An 18,496-nucleotide genomic window follows, 5' to 3' on the forward strand; every position below is an offset into this window, starting at 1 on the left:
CCTGAGTCCAGCAGGTTGAGGCTGCGGTGGCTGTGAGCGTGCCACTGCCCTCCAGCCTGGGGACAAAGAGACTCCAACTCAAAAAACAAAAACAGAAGAGGATGGTCATGGAGTAAGCACATTAACTCCACATGGGCCACTGAGTAATCAGCTGAGGGTCTACGGGTAGCAAAGATCGGGTGGCCGGGGCAACAAGGGACTCCAGGCCTCTCCATCCCAACTTCAACCAGAGTAGCTCCAGTATTACTGGTTTTCTGTTTGGGCTTCTGGATACATTTCAAGTGGATAACTGGCCCCGTGGTTAAATAAGCAGGAATCTCTCATCATCCAACTCCCTTATTTTAGAGAAAGAAGGGGGAGGGAGCAGAGTAAGCAAGCTGGAAGAAGACCATTTCTGCTGGACCCATCAGCAGCCCTGGTTGAGCCCGACACTTTGCAAGTTGCTGGATGAAAGTGGCCAGACTGAAAAACAGGCCTTGGGAATATTTGGCACATTGACAGAGTGGGAAGTGCCTTGCCAGGTCCTTCCCCCGTGCAGTCTGTCTCTTGTTCTCAGGGGAGAGGGAGTGCTCAGCAGCACTGAGAACTGACAGTCTGAGGCCTCAAATATGGCAGCAGAGAAGGCATGTTTTGCCAGTTCTGCCTCCATGGCCACATTGGCTGGTCACCTGCTCTGAGAACCAAAAGCAATGTAGCCGCTTCAAAGAATGCCTTGGAGATTCTATCTCCATCAAAGGCCATAACCCTCCTCTGGAACTTTGAGAATGCTTCAGGCTCCTTGGCAATTGTCAGTGGGTTCCTTACAACCTGGCTCAGCTGCAGAATGACTTTCCATCAGGGACAAGTAGCCAGTGGAAGTACAGTCCACTTAGACCAAGCCTTGAGTTCTGTGTAAATGCCAAAGAAGTCTGGAGGCTTAAGACATTAGAGCTGTGAACAGTGCCTAAGCCATGGGTCTGTCGCTCAGATAAATATGAAGGGACCAGTTTTTCTCAATCTGTTGTTAAACCAAACCTTCCTTTAATAAAACTGTCATACTCTTTTCCTGACTTGGACAGCATTTATCCTAAAGTGGGGTTTTTAATCTTAAATCCCTGGGACGCTTAGAGGTTGAGGGGTCCTGTAAAGTGGACCTTTTCCTGAGGGCTTTGCCCCTTTTCATCTGATTTACCAAAAGGTCCCTGACTTAAGATTAGAACTATAGGCCTATTCCAGAAAAGAAATGCTACTAGCCTATGAAAACGCTCAACTTCATTTGATTAACTCAAACTGACTCAAACATCCATCACTTTTCACCTTTCAAATTAGTAAATAAAATATAAGTGGCCACATATAAGTGGGGAGGAGATACGATAAGAGTCAAAACTGAAGTCTTTACTGAAAGGTAGTGTGGGAATATAACTTAGGGGTTTTTTTGTTTTGTTTTTTGTTTTGAGTTGGAGTCTCACTCCATTGCCCAGGCTGGAGTGCAGTGGCATGCTCACGGCCACCCCAGCTTCAACCTGCTGGGCTCAGGCGATCCTTTCGCCTCAGCCTTCCAAGTAGCTGGAACCACAGGCAGGCGCCACCACGCCCAGCTAATTTTTTGATGTATTGTAGAGACGAGGTCTCACCGTGTTGCCCTGTCTGGTCTCAAACCCACGGGCTCAGGCAATCCTCTCATCTCAGCCCCGCAAAGTGCTGGGATTACAGGCTTTGCCCACCACGCCCAGCCAGATTTTTTTTTAAGTCAGGGTCTCACTCTGTTGCCCAGACACAAGTATAGTGGCATGATCACAGCTCATCACAGTCTTGACCTCCTGGACTCAAGCAATCCTCCCACCTCAGTCTCCTGATTAGCTGGGACTACAGGCATGCACCAAGGCACTTGGCTAATTTTTGTGTGGAGACAAGGTCTTGCTGTGTTGCCCAGGTTGGTCTCACACACCTGACCTCAAGCAATCCTCCCACTTTAGCCTCCCAAAATTCTGGGATTACAGGCATGAGATCCCACACACCTGGCAATCGTAGAACTTTTAATGCACTCACTGACAGCCATTTCTCTTTTTGGAATTTATCCTATACTATACAGATCCAAAGTAGTTAATAAATACACACATACAGCATTTTTCATAAATGTTAGAAACAAATGTTTATAAGTAGACAGATGACAGTACATCCAAGATGAGATGCTCTGTGATTGTTCAGGCTAGGTAGACTCACATGGGTTATTCTGAAACCGGTTCCAAGCTACATTAAGTGGGAAACGGAACAGAGTAGATGTGTGTGCTCAGGATGGATACACACTCCAGGGAGAGTTCAGGGATCAGGTAGAGGAAGCTTTGCTTTTCATGGTCCAGCCTTTTGTACTGTTTGAATGTTTACCACATGCATGTGTCACTTAAAACAAACGCCCTTAGGAAAGTCTCCCTCTCTTTCTAAAAACCAGGGTTGCTGCCCTCCACTCACTTCTTGCAACCTTGTAGAAAGGATCTTCCTGCCACAGATTAGCCAAATTATCTCCCTTCTCCCAAGTTATCAGACAGTTCCAAGGTGGTTCCCTTAATATTCGCAGATAAGAGGAAGAAGAAACCCCTATATTTTATCTTTCCATCCAGAATGGCAAGATCTCCACCTGGCAAACAGGCTACATTCAGCACAGCAGTGGCACGATTCACACAGTAAAGTGGGCACATTCAAAAGTTGAACCTAAGACATTTAAATTGTTTCTGTGGACACTAAAGAAGGTGGAATAAAACCATGAAGATGGTGGAAATGAGGAAGACATTAAAGAAGTTGAAAGCCACAGTGATAGAAAGCACGAAGACGAGGAAGGTGCTGGATTTTCCTGAGAAGAACAGACTGAGTTCAAAAGCCTCACCAGCAGAAGTTTGTAGTGTTGCATTTTGGTTGTGTATAAGTTAAACAAAAAACAAGAAAAACTTGAGTATTACCCTCTGGTAAAATGCAGAACCAGCTCCCTTTTAAACAGGTTTGTGGATTAAAATGGACCATCTACTGCCTAGGATGAACGGAAACAGCTGGATGGTAGGGAAACCACTAGCTCAAGAAACCCAGAGACTCTTGGATAATCTTAGGCCAGGGCCTCTCTCAGTGGTATTCCCCAAAATAGCCCTCTCCTAGAGATGTGGTTTGGGGAAGCCAAATCCCACCAGTTACAGGTGTGTTGGTCACGTACACAAGTGGGGAAAGACTTCCTGTTCCAGTGTGGCCCACATCCCTCACTGCTACTTCCCAATCTTCTGCACACCTCACAGAGCAGCAGGGTGGCCACTGCTGACTTGGGTTAGGTAGACGCAGGAAACACACCCAAACAGGTTTGAATCACAAGTCAATGGTACAAGGTCATAGTTCTTGTCCCTTCAGAAAACCCAGAAGCCACAAATAGAAGTGGGAAGAGTTAGGGGACATTGAACCAGACTTCTTCCAACGGCCACTCAAGAGAAAACTCAGCAACTCTTGCCTGTCTCTGACCCAGAGAAGTTGCTTGAGGGACAGTCTGGAGCTATGATGGGACAGGGAGAAAAGGCATACGGTATGCTTCCTGCAAAACTGCCTCTTGAGTCCCAAGGTGGGGGGGAGGTGGAGGCACTTACCACTCACCAGAGCAGGGACCTTGACTGGGCTTGGTGGGGCCAGGCAAAGGGGGAAGTGGAAAAAGCAGCAACAGCCTCTTGAGATCAACCAGCACCAACTGAGGTCCTGCCACACCCATGGGCAGAGGTCTTGGCCAGCTCAGCAATGGGGGCGCTTTCACACGCAAGCTCCTTCCCTAAGGATTTCTGTGGAGTGCCAGCATTCAATGCTACCTACATCAGAAATCTGACCAGAGTAGCATATCTCCACAACCTGGAATCAAGTTGTTGAGGTGAGAAACCTCACTGCCCATGGCAAACCGAGAAAGTCCTTTCAGAGAGAACCTGAGTGCGGGATAAGGTGGTTAGACAGCAAGAATCTTTCCCAAGCTGTCTGGAGACAATGCCATAGCCAAGAGGACTCTGACAGCTGCTTGGGATGGCTGAAGATGCTAACATCCCTGGCCAGACACAGGGGGTAAGAGGAAGAGCTCCTCCAACGCAGAACCCTGATACACAGCCCTCTCGTAGGTCCCCTGGATCTGAGCCCCCGGGGACCACCGCTCTAGGGGGCCTCTCCCCCCATCCCTCAGATCCCCATGTGCTTCATCCTCTAAGAGAAAAACCAGTCCTGCCCCTGGAGCCTCTCCGACTTCACTGAGGCACTGGAGTCACCACTTTCTTGAGGAACCAGGAAGCTGAAGAGGTTCAGGCTTGTCAATCCTGTGTGGTAAAAGTGGAAACTTCCTGTCTACACACCAACAGGCGCGCGCGCACACACACACACACACACACACACAAAGTATGGTCTCACAGGCACGGCATCTTGTTTCTTTTAAAAAATAAATATTTATAAATGTAGGGAGGAAGATTCAAAGAATCAGAGTATCTTTCCCTCCAAAAGCACAAATGTCCCATGTGTAAGTCAAACCAAGGTTAAGTCCACCAACCCATGAATGAATCCCTCACCACCCCCCGAAGATACTGCATTGAGGGCCAGGTGGGCAGGGGAGCTGATCTCTGGCTCTGACCCTCAGTCTCCCTTGGTGATGAGGTCCTCAATGTAGGCATCCAGCTCATCATCAGTGTTTATGTCTATGTCCTGGAACAGAGCAAGGTTAAGGGTCAGTCAGGGGCCAGAAGATGGTAGGGGACTTACCTACCCCTCTCCCAGCTCCAGAGTCCCCTTCCCCTCTCCCTTACCCTGGCTGTCAGGTTTCTGTCCAGTCTTGATCACTCTCCCCTCGCCATCTACTGTGCACTGACAACACCCAGATCTCTTACCACCCTGCTTCTATCCCACGTCTCACCCAGACCACTGAGTGCCTCTTCACAGAGGTCCCGGTTCTACCCTCCACCACTCCTGGCCTCCTCCAGCCAACCAGAAGATTGAAAACTGAATCATTACACTCCCCTCCAGTGATATCCCCTTGCTCCTGAAATCAAATCCCACTTTGTACAGACCCTGACTCTGTTCCTAACCTCCACAAATCCCCGCTCAGGCCTTAAGTCCTGCTCTTCTCTCTGCCTAGAACACTTGTTTCTTATTCTTTCCATGTCTCAGCTCAAATACTACCCCCTCAGAGACCACCCTGTACACCCTAGTAAAGTAGCCTCCTACAGGTTACTGTATCTCCTTATGGTATCACAGCACTTCCCACCATCAGTAATTCTGACTTCACCACCAGACTGTCGGGCTGTGAGAGCAAGAACCTTCTCGGTCCTGTCCTGTTAAGGACAGGCACAGAGTGGGCCCCTCAGTGTTTACTGCCTAGATGAAGAACCAACCCCTAAAGGGCACATCCCACTTCTGGGCTACCCAATCCCATTGGGGTGTCATCTGGAAAATCGAGAACTTTGTATGGCTTGGAGGGTTCTCAAACCAGGTTGTACATCAGAATGTCTAAACAAGGGGAAAAGTCTGGTTCTGTGGGTCTAGCTGGGATGAGGCCCAGGCAGCCGCACCACCTCAAGCCCTCAAGGTCAGGACGTTGCGCAGCCAGGGTTGAACCATAGATTCCTGTGAGTGGATAGATTCCTATGAGAAAGGAACTGGAGGTACCCAGGCCCCCCTCCCTAAGAGACCAGGTGGTCCAGCTGCAACAGGAGGGCTGCCTGGCTCACCTCCTGCACCTTTTGCAGGAGTGCCACGATGTTGGTCCTCAGCTTCTGCAGCTTCTCCTCTGTCTCACGAAGCTTCCTCTCGGAGGTACGCAGGCTTTCCTCAGAGGCCTTGGCCCGCGAGTCAGCGCGGCTCTGGTAGGAATGGCACAGATTCTGGAGCCCCACTTCATACTGCTTGAAGTACTCTTTCTGTCAGGAGGGAAGCCACAAGAAGAGTGCAAAAGTTCACGGGGATCCTCAAAGCCCAGTTATAGACAGACATGAGTGTCCCCAACCGGTTCCATCCAAGGATGTTTGGTTTGAAGGAACATATCAGATACAGGGGGCAAGCAAGTTTCTCTAGAGATGTGGCTTTTCACTTTTAAAAGGTAGTAGAATACTTGTTTCAAATAAAATGTGAGTGGAATCTTACTGCAAAAAACAGTTTTAGTAGCTCTTCAGGTTAAACTTGTTTTCTAAATTCAAATGTTTAACATGATTTACTTCTATATCACCAATGAGAATGATAAGGCCATTTTGATGAGTATAACCCACAAACAGCAGGTGCTGGCAGGCCACCTGCAGTCTTACCAACTCCAGCATTTACTTCTGTAAAGATGCATGAGCTACCTGGTACTGAGAAGCTTCTGGGTGTTATTTGTAAAAACTGTTATTGGCAAGTATTTAACTGTGTCATTCACCTTACACTCTAGAACATTATCCTACTAAACCAAGATAGCAAGAGAAACTATAAATTCTACACACACACACACAAAATAATTGCCTTGGCAGCACAAAATAAATACTTGAGCAGGCTCCAAAGTATTACAGTGAAGTATATAACATTTGTTTTTTTTTTTGTTTTTTTTGTTTTTGAGTTGGAGTCTCACTCTGTCACCCAGACTGGAGTGCAGTGGCCGCTCCCGGCCACCACAGCCTCGACCTGCTGGGCTCCGGCAATCCTTCCGCCTCAGCCTTCCAAGTAGCCGGAATTACAGGCATGCACTACGATGCCCGGCTGATTTTTTGATTTATTGTAGAGATGAGGTCTTGTTGCCCAGGTGGGTCTCGAACCCATGGGCTCAGGCAATCCAAGTATATAACATTTTAAAGGAGAACATGCTTTGTAATATTTTAACTTTTTGTTTTAGATAATTATAAATTTACATGCAGCTGTTACATTTGTTTTTTTAAAAATGATGTCTGAATCAGATATATGTAGGACCCCTGAGACTATATGGAACTCCTGACCCAGCATAATAGGATAAAAAACAATCATTTACAGACTGACAAGGGCTTAATATTAGACTCTACTGTGTCCCTGATGATAAAAAAAAGTAAAATTTTCAGTTATTTTAGACATTACAATTAGGAGGACAAAGTTGATACACTGGTATTATACTCCTTGAACAAAATTAAGCTAATATACTATTTTTAGACTCAGATGCTCACACCAACTGTTTTGGGACCACTGCAGAGATCCCGCTGTACCCTGGCTTTGCTTGGAGTTTGGCAACAACTTCAAGCCAAAAGCAACAAATCTGATAAGATGATGCCAGGCAGACCCAGCCGTCCCGTCAGCTATTTGTTCCTGTAGAGAGTGCCTGCAGCCTAAACAAGGGCAAAAGTTGAAGTGTGGAGCTTTTTTTGAAAAGCTGTCATTTCTACTACATTCTAGCTTCCTCACTGTGCACCATGTCCTCTCATCACCAGGAAGAGCAAGGTGGTATTGTGAAAAGAGCAAGTCCCTTGTCCTAAGAAGTATCTGGATCCAAATCTGGGTCCTGTCACTGACCAAGAGACTCTTTACCTCCTGAGCCATAATTTCAACTATTAGCCCCATTTCATTTTTTTAGAAATACGATAAAACCCCATGTTTCTCTCTGGAAAACTTCACCAAGCACATAGCTACCACACAAGGGCCCAACATCTTGAAGGTATTAACTTGCAGTTTCCATTCCAGTCCTCTTCTCTAGAACCTCTTCCTACCATATAAAACTATTCCTACCATATAAAAAGCATCCCACTCGATATGGATGATTCCCGGATCCCACGTTCAGCCCTAGGCTCCCCATCCCTCCAAGTGCCCTAACCTCCACCTGCACATTGCCAGAAATGCTGTGCTTCCAGTGCACACAAATCTCCATCACCTTCCTTGCATGCACATAGTTTTCTCTCCCAGTTAATACAGCTTTGTCATTAACTTCCAATTCCCACAGGCCTGAGACACAGAACAGCATGTGGCTTCTATCTCCTCCCCATCTCCTGCCCCAAGTCAATGACCAGGCTGTTGACAACCTGACACAATCCTCTCACTCCTGGTCCACTCCCATCACTCTGGCTCCCATGCCAGTTCCCTCACCACTAGACTCTTACAACAGGACCAGCCTTCTTACTTCTGAGTCTCCCACCCACCCATCCATCCTACCTCAACAGCTGCCACTCAAATTACCCTCTTAGGGCCCTGGGCCAAATCAGCTTGCCACCTGTTTTTGTAAATTAAGCTTTACTGGAACACAGCCACATCCAATCCTTTACATATTATCTGGCTGCATTCATGCTTCTAAAACATCAGCACTGAGTGGTTGTTACAGAGACTATATAGTCAGAAAACCCTCCAATTATTCGTCAGCTGACCCTCTACAGAAAAAATGTATTGACCTCTGCCCTAGACATGGTTCAGATCAACAATTCCTTCAGTTCAAAAGTTTACAGGCCCTTCCTTTCATACAGCATTTAAGCCAATATGACTTAGACCAGGAATTCCAAACACATCAGATCCTGGCTCTCAGGTCCTTCCTTCTCTGCTAAATGGAAACCACACACCCTGCTGCCCTGTCAGCCACCAGAGCCTTTGCTCACAAAAGTCTTTGCCTCAAACACTCCCTTTCACTTACTGGTTGAAAAGCACATTTTCTTCAGACTGAGCTGCTCGCTCCACCTCCTCCCGGCTGCCACAGGCCTCTACCCACTTGTTCAGAGCTCGCTGCTCCTCACTTCATGTCCAGCTACCTGGTAACACCTCAAGTCTCTACTCCATCTTGAGCCACTTGGAGGCAGAACTCTCTTTTGCTGCTTACTATGAGCTCTGGCAGAGGTCTTCTCGGGGCAGGTGCAATATCAGCATTTACTGGGTTGACTAAGACCTAGTGCTTATCTCCACACACCCCAAGTTTCTCTAAACCTCCCCCCCAAGAACCCCAAGTTTCTCTAAACCTCCCCCCCAAGAGTTAAGTTTTATGCACACTGAGCCTAAGCTCTTCACTGTTGCCTGGGACAGGTTTACTCTCTCTGCTAAGGCAGAAGAAAAGGGATGTACTTATAAAATGTCAAACTAGGCCTGCTGTCGCTAAGGAAGGACTTAGCTCCTAGCACCTATGGCGGAGTGGGGTTGGTTTTCTGCACACCAGAATCCTATCAAGCTAAGTCACTTTTTCTCCACAACATGTTTCTGCTTCCTTTCTTTCTGTAGAAGAAAAGAGGCAGACTGGCTGCAATGGGGCAAGTGGCTGAGGGCTGGCAATCGCAACAAGTTTGGGGGCGGGGGCGGGGGGGGGGGGGAGGAGATGAAGAGTGCGAAATCAAAGGTCAGGTCAAACTCACCAGAGGAAAAGATATCAGCTCATCTGAATTCATAGCACTCAGCTCCTTCTTGGAGATGGGGAAACTTGGAGGCAGAAAGTACCGTAAACAATTCCTAAGCAAGAAAAAAGGAAAAGGTGGGGACAGGAATTCAGAAAGGCATAGAGAGGGTGGAGACCTGTTGCTGGCCCTGGAGACACATTTACCGGAGGATCTGGACAAGTAGGTCGATGGTCTCGTGGTTGGTGCTTGGGGCAGTGGTGTCAGGCTCAATACGAATGCAGTCAGAAGTAGAAGGTTCTGCCATGGCCAAAGCCTGTTGGGTCACCACAGCCTCCTCCTCCTCCCCGCCCTCCTGCTGTGTGTCAGGGCTCTGATATTCTGGAGAAGGAGGTTTCATCAGCCGCACATCCTCACAGCCTTTCTCCACCCTATGAAGAACACACAGGTTGTGTCAAGTATGTCCTATAATGACACAAAACCGGGAAGTCACTGGCAGATGAACCAGGGACACCTTCCTCAGAGAACCATTGCTCCTCTTCAATGGGGGCATTACCAGCGGTCTCTTGGTGTCGTGTCTGTGGGCACGTAGTCAAACTTCACCTTCCACCGCACCACATGCTTGCCCACCTCCACAGCTGTGACACGGCCTGTGTACCACTCCCTGTTCACACGCACCTCCACGTGCAGCCCTTTATCTGAGAATTCAGACAGAGGAGCAAATCAGAAAACTGGAGTACTTTATTTAGCCCAGGTCACCTTGAGAAAGGTAACCCCCAGGGTTTGGAGAACAGGAACCCATAGGTGCTTGCCCCCCACTATTCAGGGACACAGAGCCTTGCTACACCAATCTCCTTTCCCATCTTTCTCAAAGGTGCCAAAGAGCAAAAGGATGAGTGACTGCCAGCGGTGAACACCAAGGAATCTGTGTTAAAAATAACCATGAGGGGATGCTATCTTCAGGTTTCTGCTTGAGATTAGACTTGGATCCACTGCTGCACAAGAACCCAGACCCAAGAAAGACTCCACAAGCCTTTACAATTAAAGTGCTGCTGGTGAGGGGATCTGCTGTCTCTAAGGGCTGCCAGTACATCCCCAAACTCACCTTTCTGAGCCCTCTTGAGCTCAGCTGAGTCCTCTTCCCCAGCACTGTCTGACAGCTGCAAGGAGAACAGACTATTAGAGGCATCCCCAGTCCTGCTCAAAAAGGATACCTTTGCTTTACTGGACATCCAGGGTCATCAGTCATCATCTTCATGTCTTCCTATGCTGCACTTTAAATAACCATGCTTTCTGACAGCCACTCTTAAAAATTACTGTCCAAAGTATATATCCAGACACAGGGAAGCAAAGCATTTCCATCCCCCCGCCTTGTATGTCAGTATGAATTCAGGTCTTTGATTAAAGCCAGAAACCCTCTCACTCAAGACCCTACCTGGCACCATGTTTCTAATCATCTGTGTGACTCAGAGTCCTTAAGAGATCAACTAGGTTTCTAGAAGGTTTATGTCATTAACACACATGGAGCTGGGTATGGACTACTGGTGAAGGATGTAAGCCCTGGGTAGAGAGGCTCTGAGAACCCCACCTCAACCACTCACCTCATTCAAGTCCTTCTTTTCCTCCTTCACAGCAAATTTGCCTCGCTTGCACCTTTCCTTTCTTTTCTCAGCCTCTTCTTCAGTTTCTTCCTCATCAGAGACCACAAGACTCCGCTTGCGACCAGGGGTTGCCTACAGCAAGAGGACAGTGGGAATGAATGTAAGGGCCCCTGTTCAACACCCTTAAGAAGTAGAAAGATTTCATCTGGTATAAAGGAGCTGTTCAGACAGGGCCCTGTTCGTCTCTCAATCCCCACTTGTCATTACTCGGTACGTGTACATAAGCAACACCACCCTGACCCCAGCACCATGAGGACCTTGCTCAAAGCTGTCATGGGGGAAGCCTGTCAGTTCATTTCCTGCCTTAGCCTGTCTGGCAAGCCAGCTATGACCATCCTCATACACATCAACCACTGCCTCAGGCCACCAACCCATACTCACACTTTAAGAAGCCAGCGGAGGTGACGCAACTTTGTGACAAACCAAAAGTCAGAGGGGACAATGAGGAGCTCCCTGTACAGGTAACCAAATTTCTCTGTGCCCCTGAACAAGCACCTTCAGCTATCTGTTCTTCTTCAGGGGCAGCATAAAAGCTTTGAGATCTGGTTATCTTCCAGAATCTTCCCCAGTACCACTCTGACACCACATATTTCCATTCCTATACCACTGACAATGAACTAGGGACTTGAGAAGGAAAATATTCTCACTGGGGAGAGTTTAGTGGGCGGCTCTGGCTTCTTGACCACTGAAGTTTTGACAACTTTGGGAACAGGAACCTCCCGAGGGCTCCTGGAGTTGGACAGTGGAGATGGTGACAGTGGCTGCACCAGAGATGCGGGCCGGGACACAGTCTTGACTGGAGTGTTCACAGGCTTTCGGGGAGCCTCAGGTGGCTGGAGCAGCCTGGATGTACTGGCCTCCTCCCGGACTGCCAAGGCAGGGGGCTTTAGAGCACTGCTGGTAACAGGAGGCTTTCGAGGCTGGCTGGGTGGTCTGGAAGCCTGCAGAGAAGGCGGTCTGCTTGGAGCATTCCTGATAACAGCAGGTAAAGGGGGTGACCGAGGACGCTGAGGTCTACGTACAGGTTCCTAAAAAAGGCCCACAGAGAGTGAGAACACTGATCCTAGCATGAGGCATCTGAAGAAAAGTCACTCCCCCATATCCCTGGACTTCACCTCGGTGGAAGGTCTTGTGGTCACTTCCAAGGGCAATTTCTTGAGGTCAGCTTGGGAACGGATGGGTGTGGTTTTCTGCAGGGCAAACATGATGATGAAGTTGTTTGCATATCTTGGCACATTCAAGCAAACCTCCTGGATCCCCACTATGTGTCTGGGACATTGGGCAAATAAAATAGAAAAATCTAGGCCACAGTTCTACTTTTACAAGCTTTCTAATCTTACTGGGGAGACAAAAAATACATAAACACTAAACTAACAGCAAGTTATGGGATACTATGTGATTAATACAGCAACTGAGAGACTGGGGAAAAGTGTTAATGGACTAAGTTCCTATAAAAGGAACCCAAAAAGGTGAGAAAGGCCTGATGGAGGAGGAAACTTGGACAGAGCCAGAAGGACAGGTGAGAGCAGATAAGGAGGCAAACATAAGACATCACATATTAATAAGAGCACAGAAAAGAAAACACTTTTATAATATATATGATAAAGGTGACCCAGAAACAGGTTGAGGAAAACAAAAAAAAAATTTTTTTTTATTTTTAAAAAATATGAAGAAGAGCTGGGCACAGCAGCTCATGCCTGTAATCCCAGCACTTTGGGAGGTGGAGGCAAAAGAAGTTTCTGGGCCTAGGAGTTCAAGACCAGGCTGGGCAACCTGGCGAAACCCTGTCTCTACAATAAAAATTAGCTGAATGTAGCAGCACGCGCCTATAGTTTCAGCTACTTGGGAGGCCAAGGCGAAAGAACTGCTTGAGTGCAGCAGGTCGAGGTTGTGGTGGCCATGAGAGTGCCACTGCACTCCAGCCTGGGCAACAGAGTCAGACTCCAACTCAAAAACAAACGAATACATAAATAATAAAATAAAAATATGATGAAGGGCTGATATCACAAACATATCTTAAAAAAAGCTGACAAATTAAAGAAAAAAATAGAAATATAAGTGACTGAGCAATCCTAAAAGAAACATAAGTAGATATGTGGAAAATTGTCTACCCTTAGAAATATAAAAGAAATTGAAATGATAAAATATGTATCTTTGCCTTTCAAATCTGCAAAAACATTTAAAAATAAAACTCTCCTATACCACTGGTAAAGAATTGAAATTCATATATCTCTGGAGCTGGGCACAGTGACTCATGCCTATAACCCCAGGACTTTGGGGGGCTGAGGTGGAAGGAGTGCTTTATTAGCCCAAGAGTTTGAGACCAGCCTGGGCAACACAGAGAGTCCTCGCCTCTACAAAGAAAATTAAAAAATTCGATGGGTATGGTGGCATTTGTCTGTAGTCCCACTACTCAGGAGGCTGAGGCAGAAAGACTGCATTAGCCCAGAATGTTGAGGATGCAATGATCTGTGATCATGCCACTGCATGATAGCACCTGGGCAACAGAATGAGACCCTGACTCAAAACAAAAAAGAAACTCTGAAGGATAATTTGAGAATAGCTGTAAAAAGTCATCGAATTTTGTAAGCTCTTTAAGTCTTTCACACTTCTAAAAAGTTATCAATAAAATAATTATGCATTTAAAAAAAGTTTTATGTACATAAAATACATATATGGCATAACCTTCATATTTCTTTAAAAAATATGTATTTAAGCTGGGCTCGGTGGCTCAGCCTGTAATCCCGCACCTTTGGGAGGCTGAGGTGAGTGGGTTCGAGACCCACCTGGGCAGGCGAGACCTCATCTCTACAATAAATCAAAAATCAGCCAGGCGTGGTAGTGCATGCCTATAATTCCGGCTACTCGGAAGGCTGAGGCGGAAGGATCACCGGAGCCCAGCAGGTCAAGGCTGCAGTGGCCAGGAGCGGCCACTGCACTCCAACCTGGGCGACAGAGTGAGACTCCAACTCAAAAAATATATGTATATATGTATTTACATATACACATTCTGAATGAACTGGACCACTTTGAAGTATATAAATAATGTGCTTTTTTAAAAGAATAAGGTGAACTTAAAGAAGTGTGTTTGGACCTGGAGGCTGGAGTTGGAAAGCTTTGGCAAGCATACAAACATGAGGGTGTGGAGGGTGAAACTGATACTGAGGGGCACAGGGGAGACACTGAAGGTTCCTGTCCCTGGCAGAGCTTTGACACAGGATGGCTTTACCCACTGCCCAGGACCCGCATACCTGAAGGGCCTCTAGTTTCTCTTGCTGCTGGCGAATTTTCTCTGTCAGCTGTTTCTGTTTCTCTTCCTGTGTCTTCAAGTCCTTTCTAAATGTCCCCAGGGGAACCTTCTGCTTCTGTTCAGAAGCCTCACACCTATAAAGAGAAGGTACTAGAGAGGCCGTGGTAAAATGGAGCTCCAAGTAGGGCAAAGACTTTCCTCTTCAGCCAACCCAAGCCATCTGTTACAAGAACAACCAACTCAGAGGTCCCAGTGGATGGAATTAATAAGTACTGCAGGACAGTCTCATTTCTTGGGTACTTACTATGTGCAAAAAGACAGACTTAAGGATATAACTCACTGTTCCCAAGAAACGAGTTACTTATTCCCGAAGAGGAGAGAACAGTATGGGGTAGGAGGGAGAAGTAGCCACAATTGGCTTGCTGGAAAAGGTGCTCACCGGTCCTGCTCAGGATCAGGGTTCATAGAACAAACCCAAGTGTCAGGGTAATCTTTTTCCACAGAACTCAGCTGAAAGGGGAGGGTCCTCCACTTCAAACACAGATCTGCAGAAAGCAGAAAACCCCCATATGTTAGTCATCCCCACCAACTGTATCTTTAATCCATGCTCCTCACAGCCAGACCCATGGCAAAGACGCCCCAGACTTTGCTGGCAAAGATCTTCACTCTGGCTCCAGATCTGCCTGTCCTCATAGAATAGTAATTCTTCTCAGGAACACTGATTACAGCAAGGTTGAAAACTTCATTTCATTGACTGTTATGCCCCCTCCCTCCTCTAGCAGGATCCTGGTTCCGTCACCCACTCTCACACTGGAAACAATGTAGTACCAAACCAAATGAGGCCCAGCTGCAGCTTGAGAGGCCATGGGGAGATGGGGAGCCAATCAGATGACCTGCCTCATTCAAGAGGGACAGGTAGAACTTAGCACAGCCTCAAGACTGAGCTCATAGGGTCACTGCCAAATAAACTCATATCTCTAGTGGGACCATAAGTCCACAAATAGCAGGCCAGTCTGAAGGCTGGCATTAAGACAGAAATAAAAGGGTCAAGGACTAATGAAAACGAGTAAGGAGGAGGGTTCCAATCACCCAACTCACCACACTGGATGGTGGTTGGAATTTCCATAGCTCTCCGGCGTTTGTAACGCAGCTCACTGGATGGGGGCTGGTTCCAGTTGGCAGAGAGGTAGCCAAATTCGTCCCAGAACTTGATGATACCCCGCTGAGCTAGAAGGCAAACATCCACACATCACATTAGGAGCCAGACTCTCTCTCTTCCTAAATTCAAGTGAAGAGAAAGAGCAGAAGCCCAGTAACCCAGACCCATTACCAATGGCAATGTCTTTCCAGTACTGTGCCAGGTGCTCCCCCATTGCTCGCAGCAAGTGCCGGTACTCCTTGGCATCAGCAAAGTCCTGCTTATTGTGTGTAGGCTCCAGAACCAGGTAGGGCACATCAACAACCCCAACAACCCCACCACATGCCCTGCAGGGAGAGAGAATACAGTTCGTCACTCCATGGGCAACACCTTCCTGCCATCTACCTTGAGCTGGAAAGCTCTCTTTGGGTAGTACTCACATGCCCCCTTCCAGTTGTGGGCCCACTTTCTCATACATCTTGATCAGGCGGCTACAGTTGTAGATGAACATGCCATCCAGATACCGGTGTTCAATGTTGACCCCAAAAACGAAATTCAGTTCCTTAGGTTCTTTAAGTGCTCTAAGACAACAAAAAAATTTAGGCAGATTTACCCATTAGCACACAAACACCACGATGTTTTAAGGTATGCTGAGCTTAAGCTTGAGACATGTTAAACAAAGAGTTTTGCATCTCCATTCAATGTGTAACCTCTGTTAGACTTGACAGGGATAGGCATTGTGTACTGACTCTGAACATCCCTAATTAAAAGCATATGAGTTTGACTTTTTGGTAATAAAACAGGGATGGATTTAAGTATAAATGGGTTACTACAAAGCCGCTGTGCAAATAGTTATGTGGTAGAATTAACACCAGGTTAACTTCATACCTTCCCCAAAATCCACTAATGTGACAGTAAATTAGTATTTTTTTAGAAGGCAAAAATTCACAAGAACAATAAACAAGATGCCATGAAGTGTTTAACGTCAACTAAATCTTGGAAGTTGAAGAGCAGATGGATGAGCAGAAGACTCACTTGGAGACTCATTTGGACAGAAGAAACTTGAAACTCATGCCTGTGGAGCAAGGAGGCCAACAAAAAGCAAAACAGTAATTTAAGCCCCAGACCTGAGAGGCTCAAGACATAGAGGTGGGACAAGGAGATAATTTAATGATTCAAATTTTAAATGAAAAAGTACACAAATGTGGTAGAATAATACAATCTGCAGCATTGTTCCACATTTGTAACCAATGAGGAAAGAATGAATATGAAAAATATAGATATATCATAAAAAATTAAGACCAGTCACAGTGACTCACGCCTATAATCCCAGTACTCCAGGAGACCAAGGCAAGAGAACTGCTTGAGCCCAGAAGTTCAAGACCAGGCTGGGCAACACAGTGAGCCCTTGTCTCTACAAAAAAAATTTTTTTTAAATAGGTCAGGCATGGTAGTATACACCTGTAGTCCCAACTACTCAGGAGGCTGAGATGGAAGGATCACCCGAGACCAGGAGGTCTAGGCTACAGTGAGCCATGATTGTGCCACTGCACTCCAGCCTAGATGTCTGACTCAAAAAAAAAAAAAAAAATTAAGAGTACCTATCACCAGGTGGTAGAAGTCTAAGAAGTTTTAAAATTTTATTAAGTATTTTCTATTTTTCAAGTCTTACAATAAGCATTTTATACATACTTTAAATGAAAAGGAAGAAAAAGGGAAAAAGAAAAGGTGAGGCAGTACCAGTGAAGATGTTTTGATATTCAACTCAAGGTGTCGTTCTGCCCTACCTTTTCTTGACTCAGGAAAGAGCTGAGGGCTCAGGGGAAGACCTCCCTCCTTCAGGGGGCATTTGACAAGCATTAGGGATCACAACATTAATGGCATTCTCAGAGCAGTCTTGATGACAGAATAGTAACCTGTCAGTAATCAGTACAAAAGCTACATTACTTTAAAAGTCAAAGGACAGCCCTGGCACTCACCGTTGCTTGGCCTCCTTGATCCTCTTCTTAACATCAGCTTCTCTGCGCAGGGTGATGGCAGTGTTCTGGACCTGTCGCAACATCACCTGGACACACACATCAATTATCAGGTGAGGGGAGGTGGTACTCAGGGTCACAGCAAGTAATACTATAACATCACATTTAAATTTCTCACTTTAACTCAAATGAATGTGAAACCACACCTGCCGGACTCGGTGGCTCAGCCTGTAATCCCGCGCCTTGGGAGGCTGAGGTGAGTGGATTGTCTGAGCCCGCGGGTTCGAGACCCACCTGGGCAACTTGGTGAGACCTCATCTCTACAATAAATACAAAAATTAGCCAGGTGTGGTAGCGCGTGGCTGTAGTTCCAGCTACTTGGAAGGCTGAATCGGAAGGATCGCCGAAGCCCAGCAGGTCGAGGTTGCAGTGGCCGGGAGCAGCCACTGCACTCCAATCTGGGCGACAGAGTGAGACTCCAACTCAAAAAAAAAAGAAACCACATCTGACGTGTGGAAATTTATTTCTATATACCAGAAAATGGCCCTCACTGGGGACAAACTCAAAAGCTGTGTTTCACTTGACCAGACTTGCATGACATAGGCTCCAAATGTCAGAAATGCTAGAGGACAGTCGTCTGGGTCCCAGGCCTTACCCTAGAGTCACGTGTGAGGTCTCCACCTAGGCGTACTTCTAATGTACGAGCTTTGCTCTCCGCCTCACGCGCCTTCTCTTCAGCTGAAACCCAGAAGAAATCATGATAAGGAATGCAAAAGTTCAAAACTCTGTCATCCCTCCTATATTCATAGCACAGCCTCTGCTGGACAAGAAGTGCATATACCATCAAGGAAAGGAAGAGCTATGGGAGGTACACAAGCAACACAAGAGCAGCCTCTGCCTAGAGCACAGAGTAAGTTCAAGAAGGAAAATCTGGCAATTAAACTTATCAGAGGCCCCAAAGAAAACCTGAAGTGCTTTTTGAACTTAACAAGTGAATCAAACAGATTAAGAAATGCCCAAGGCAACTAGAGTTAAACTCTCAGCATAAGCTGAAAACTAAAGAAGTCTTCAGCCAATGAAGCATCCAACAACCCCTGAGAATTCCTTAACATGAGTGATCTTGAGATTTTTGCCCTGGAGTAAGGAAAATCAATTTTATACGTATTTGGTCCAGAAGAATTCTTCACTCTGGGCAAGCTAAAAGTTGACAT

The 18,496-nt window shown here is 46.6% G+C and overlaps 1 protein-coding gene across 2 annotated transcripts in view; it reads right to left on the minus strand.

The window, feature by feature from the left end:
* Positions 1-4,401: 4,401 nt before the first annotated feature.
* MORC2 (MORC family CW-type zinc finger 2) overlaps positions 4,402-18,496 on the minus strand; it is a 43,068-nt gene continuing 28,973 nt past the window's right edge. Inside the window, exons 11-26 of one of the 2 annotated variants that reach the window (XM_021711422.1) lie at positions 17,941-18,023; positions 17,289-17,374; positions 15,750-15,890; positions 15,502-15,656; positions 15,270-15,398; positions 14,611-14,716; positions 14,173-14,305; positions 12,037-12,111; positions 11,569-11,949; positions 10,862-10,993; positions 10,366-10,420; positions 9,817-9,958; positions 9,467-9,691; positions 9,282-9,375; positions 5,709-5,888; positions 4,402-4,677 (exon numbers count right to left, since the gene is read on the minus strand). In XM_021711422.1, the coding sequence (XP_021567097.1) occupies positions 4,609-4,677; positions 5,709-5,888; positions 9,282-9,375; positions 9,467-9,691; positions 9,817-9,958; positions 10,366-10,420; positions 10,862-10,993; positions 11,569-11,949; positions 12,037-12,111; positions 14,173-14,305; positions 14,611-14,716; positions 15,270-15,398; positions 15,502-15,656; positions 15,750-15,890; positions 17,289-17,374; positions 17,941-18,023 (2,186 nt within the window). In that variant the 3' untranslated portion in view covers positions 4,402-4,608. Of the gene's footprint in view, positions 4,678-5,699; positions 5,889-9,281; positions 9,376-9,466; positions 9,692-9,816; positions 9,959-10,365; positions 10,421-10,861; positions 10,994-11,568; positions 11,950-12,036; positions 12,112-14,172; positions 14,306-14,610; positions 14,717-15,269; positions 15,399-15,501; positions 15,657-15,749; positions 15,891-17,288; positions 17,375-17,940; positions 18,024-18,496 lie in introns of both variants that reach the window. The other variant, XM_008056186.1, reaches the window with a different exon arrangement.

This window comes from Carlito syrichta, unplaced genomic scaffold (assembly GCF_000164805.1).
Source record: "Carlito syrichta isolate Samal-C Ts95f unplaced genomic scaffold, Tarsius_syrichta-2.0.1 Scaffold302276, whole genome shotgun sequence".
Taxonomy (NCBI): Eukaryota; Metazoa; Chordata; class Mammalia; order Primates; family Tarsiidae; genus Carlito; species Carlito syrichta.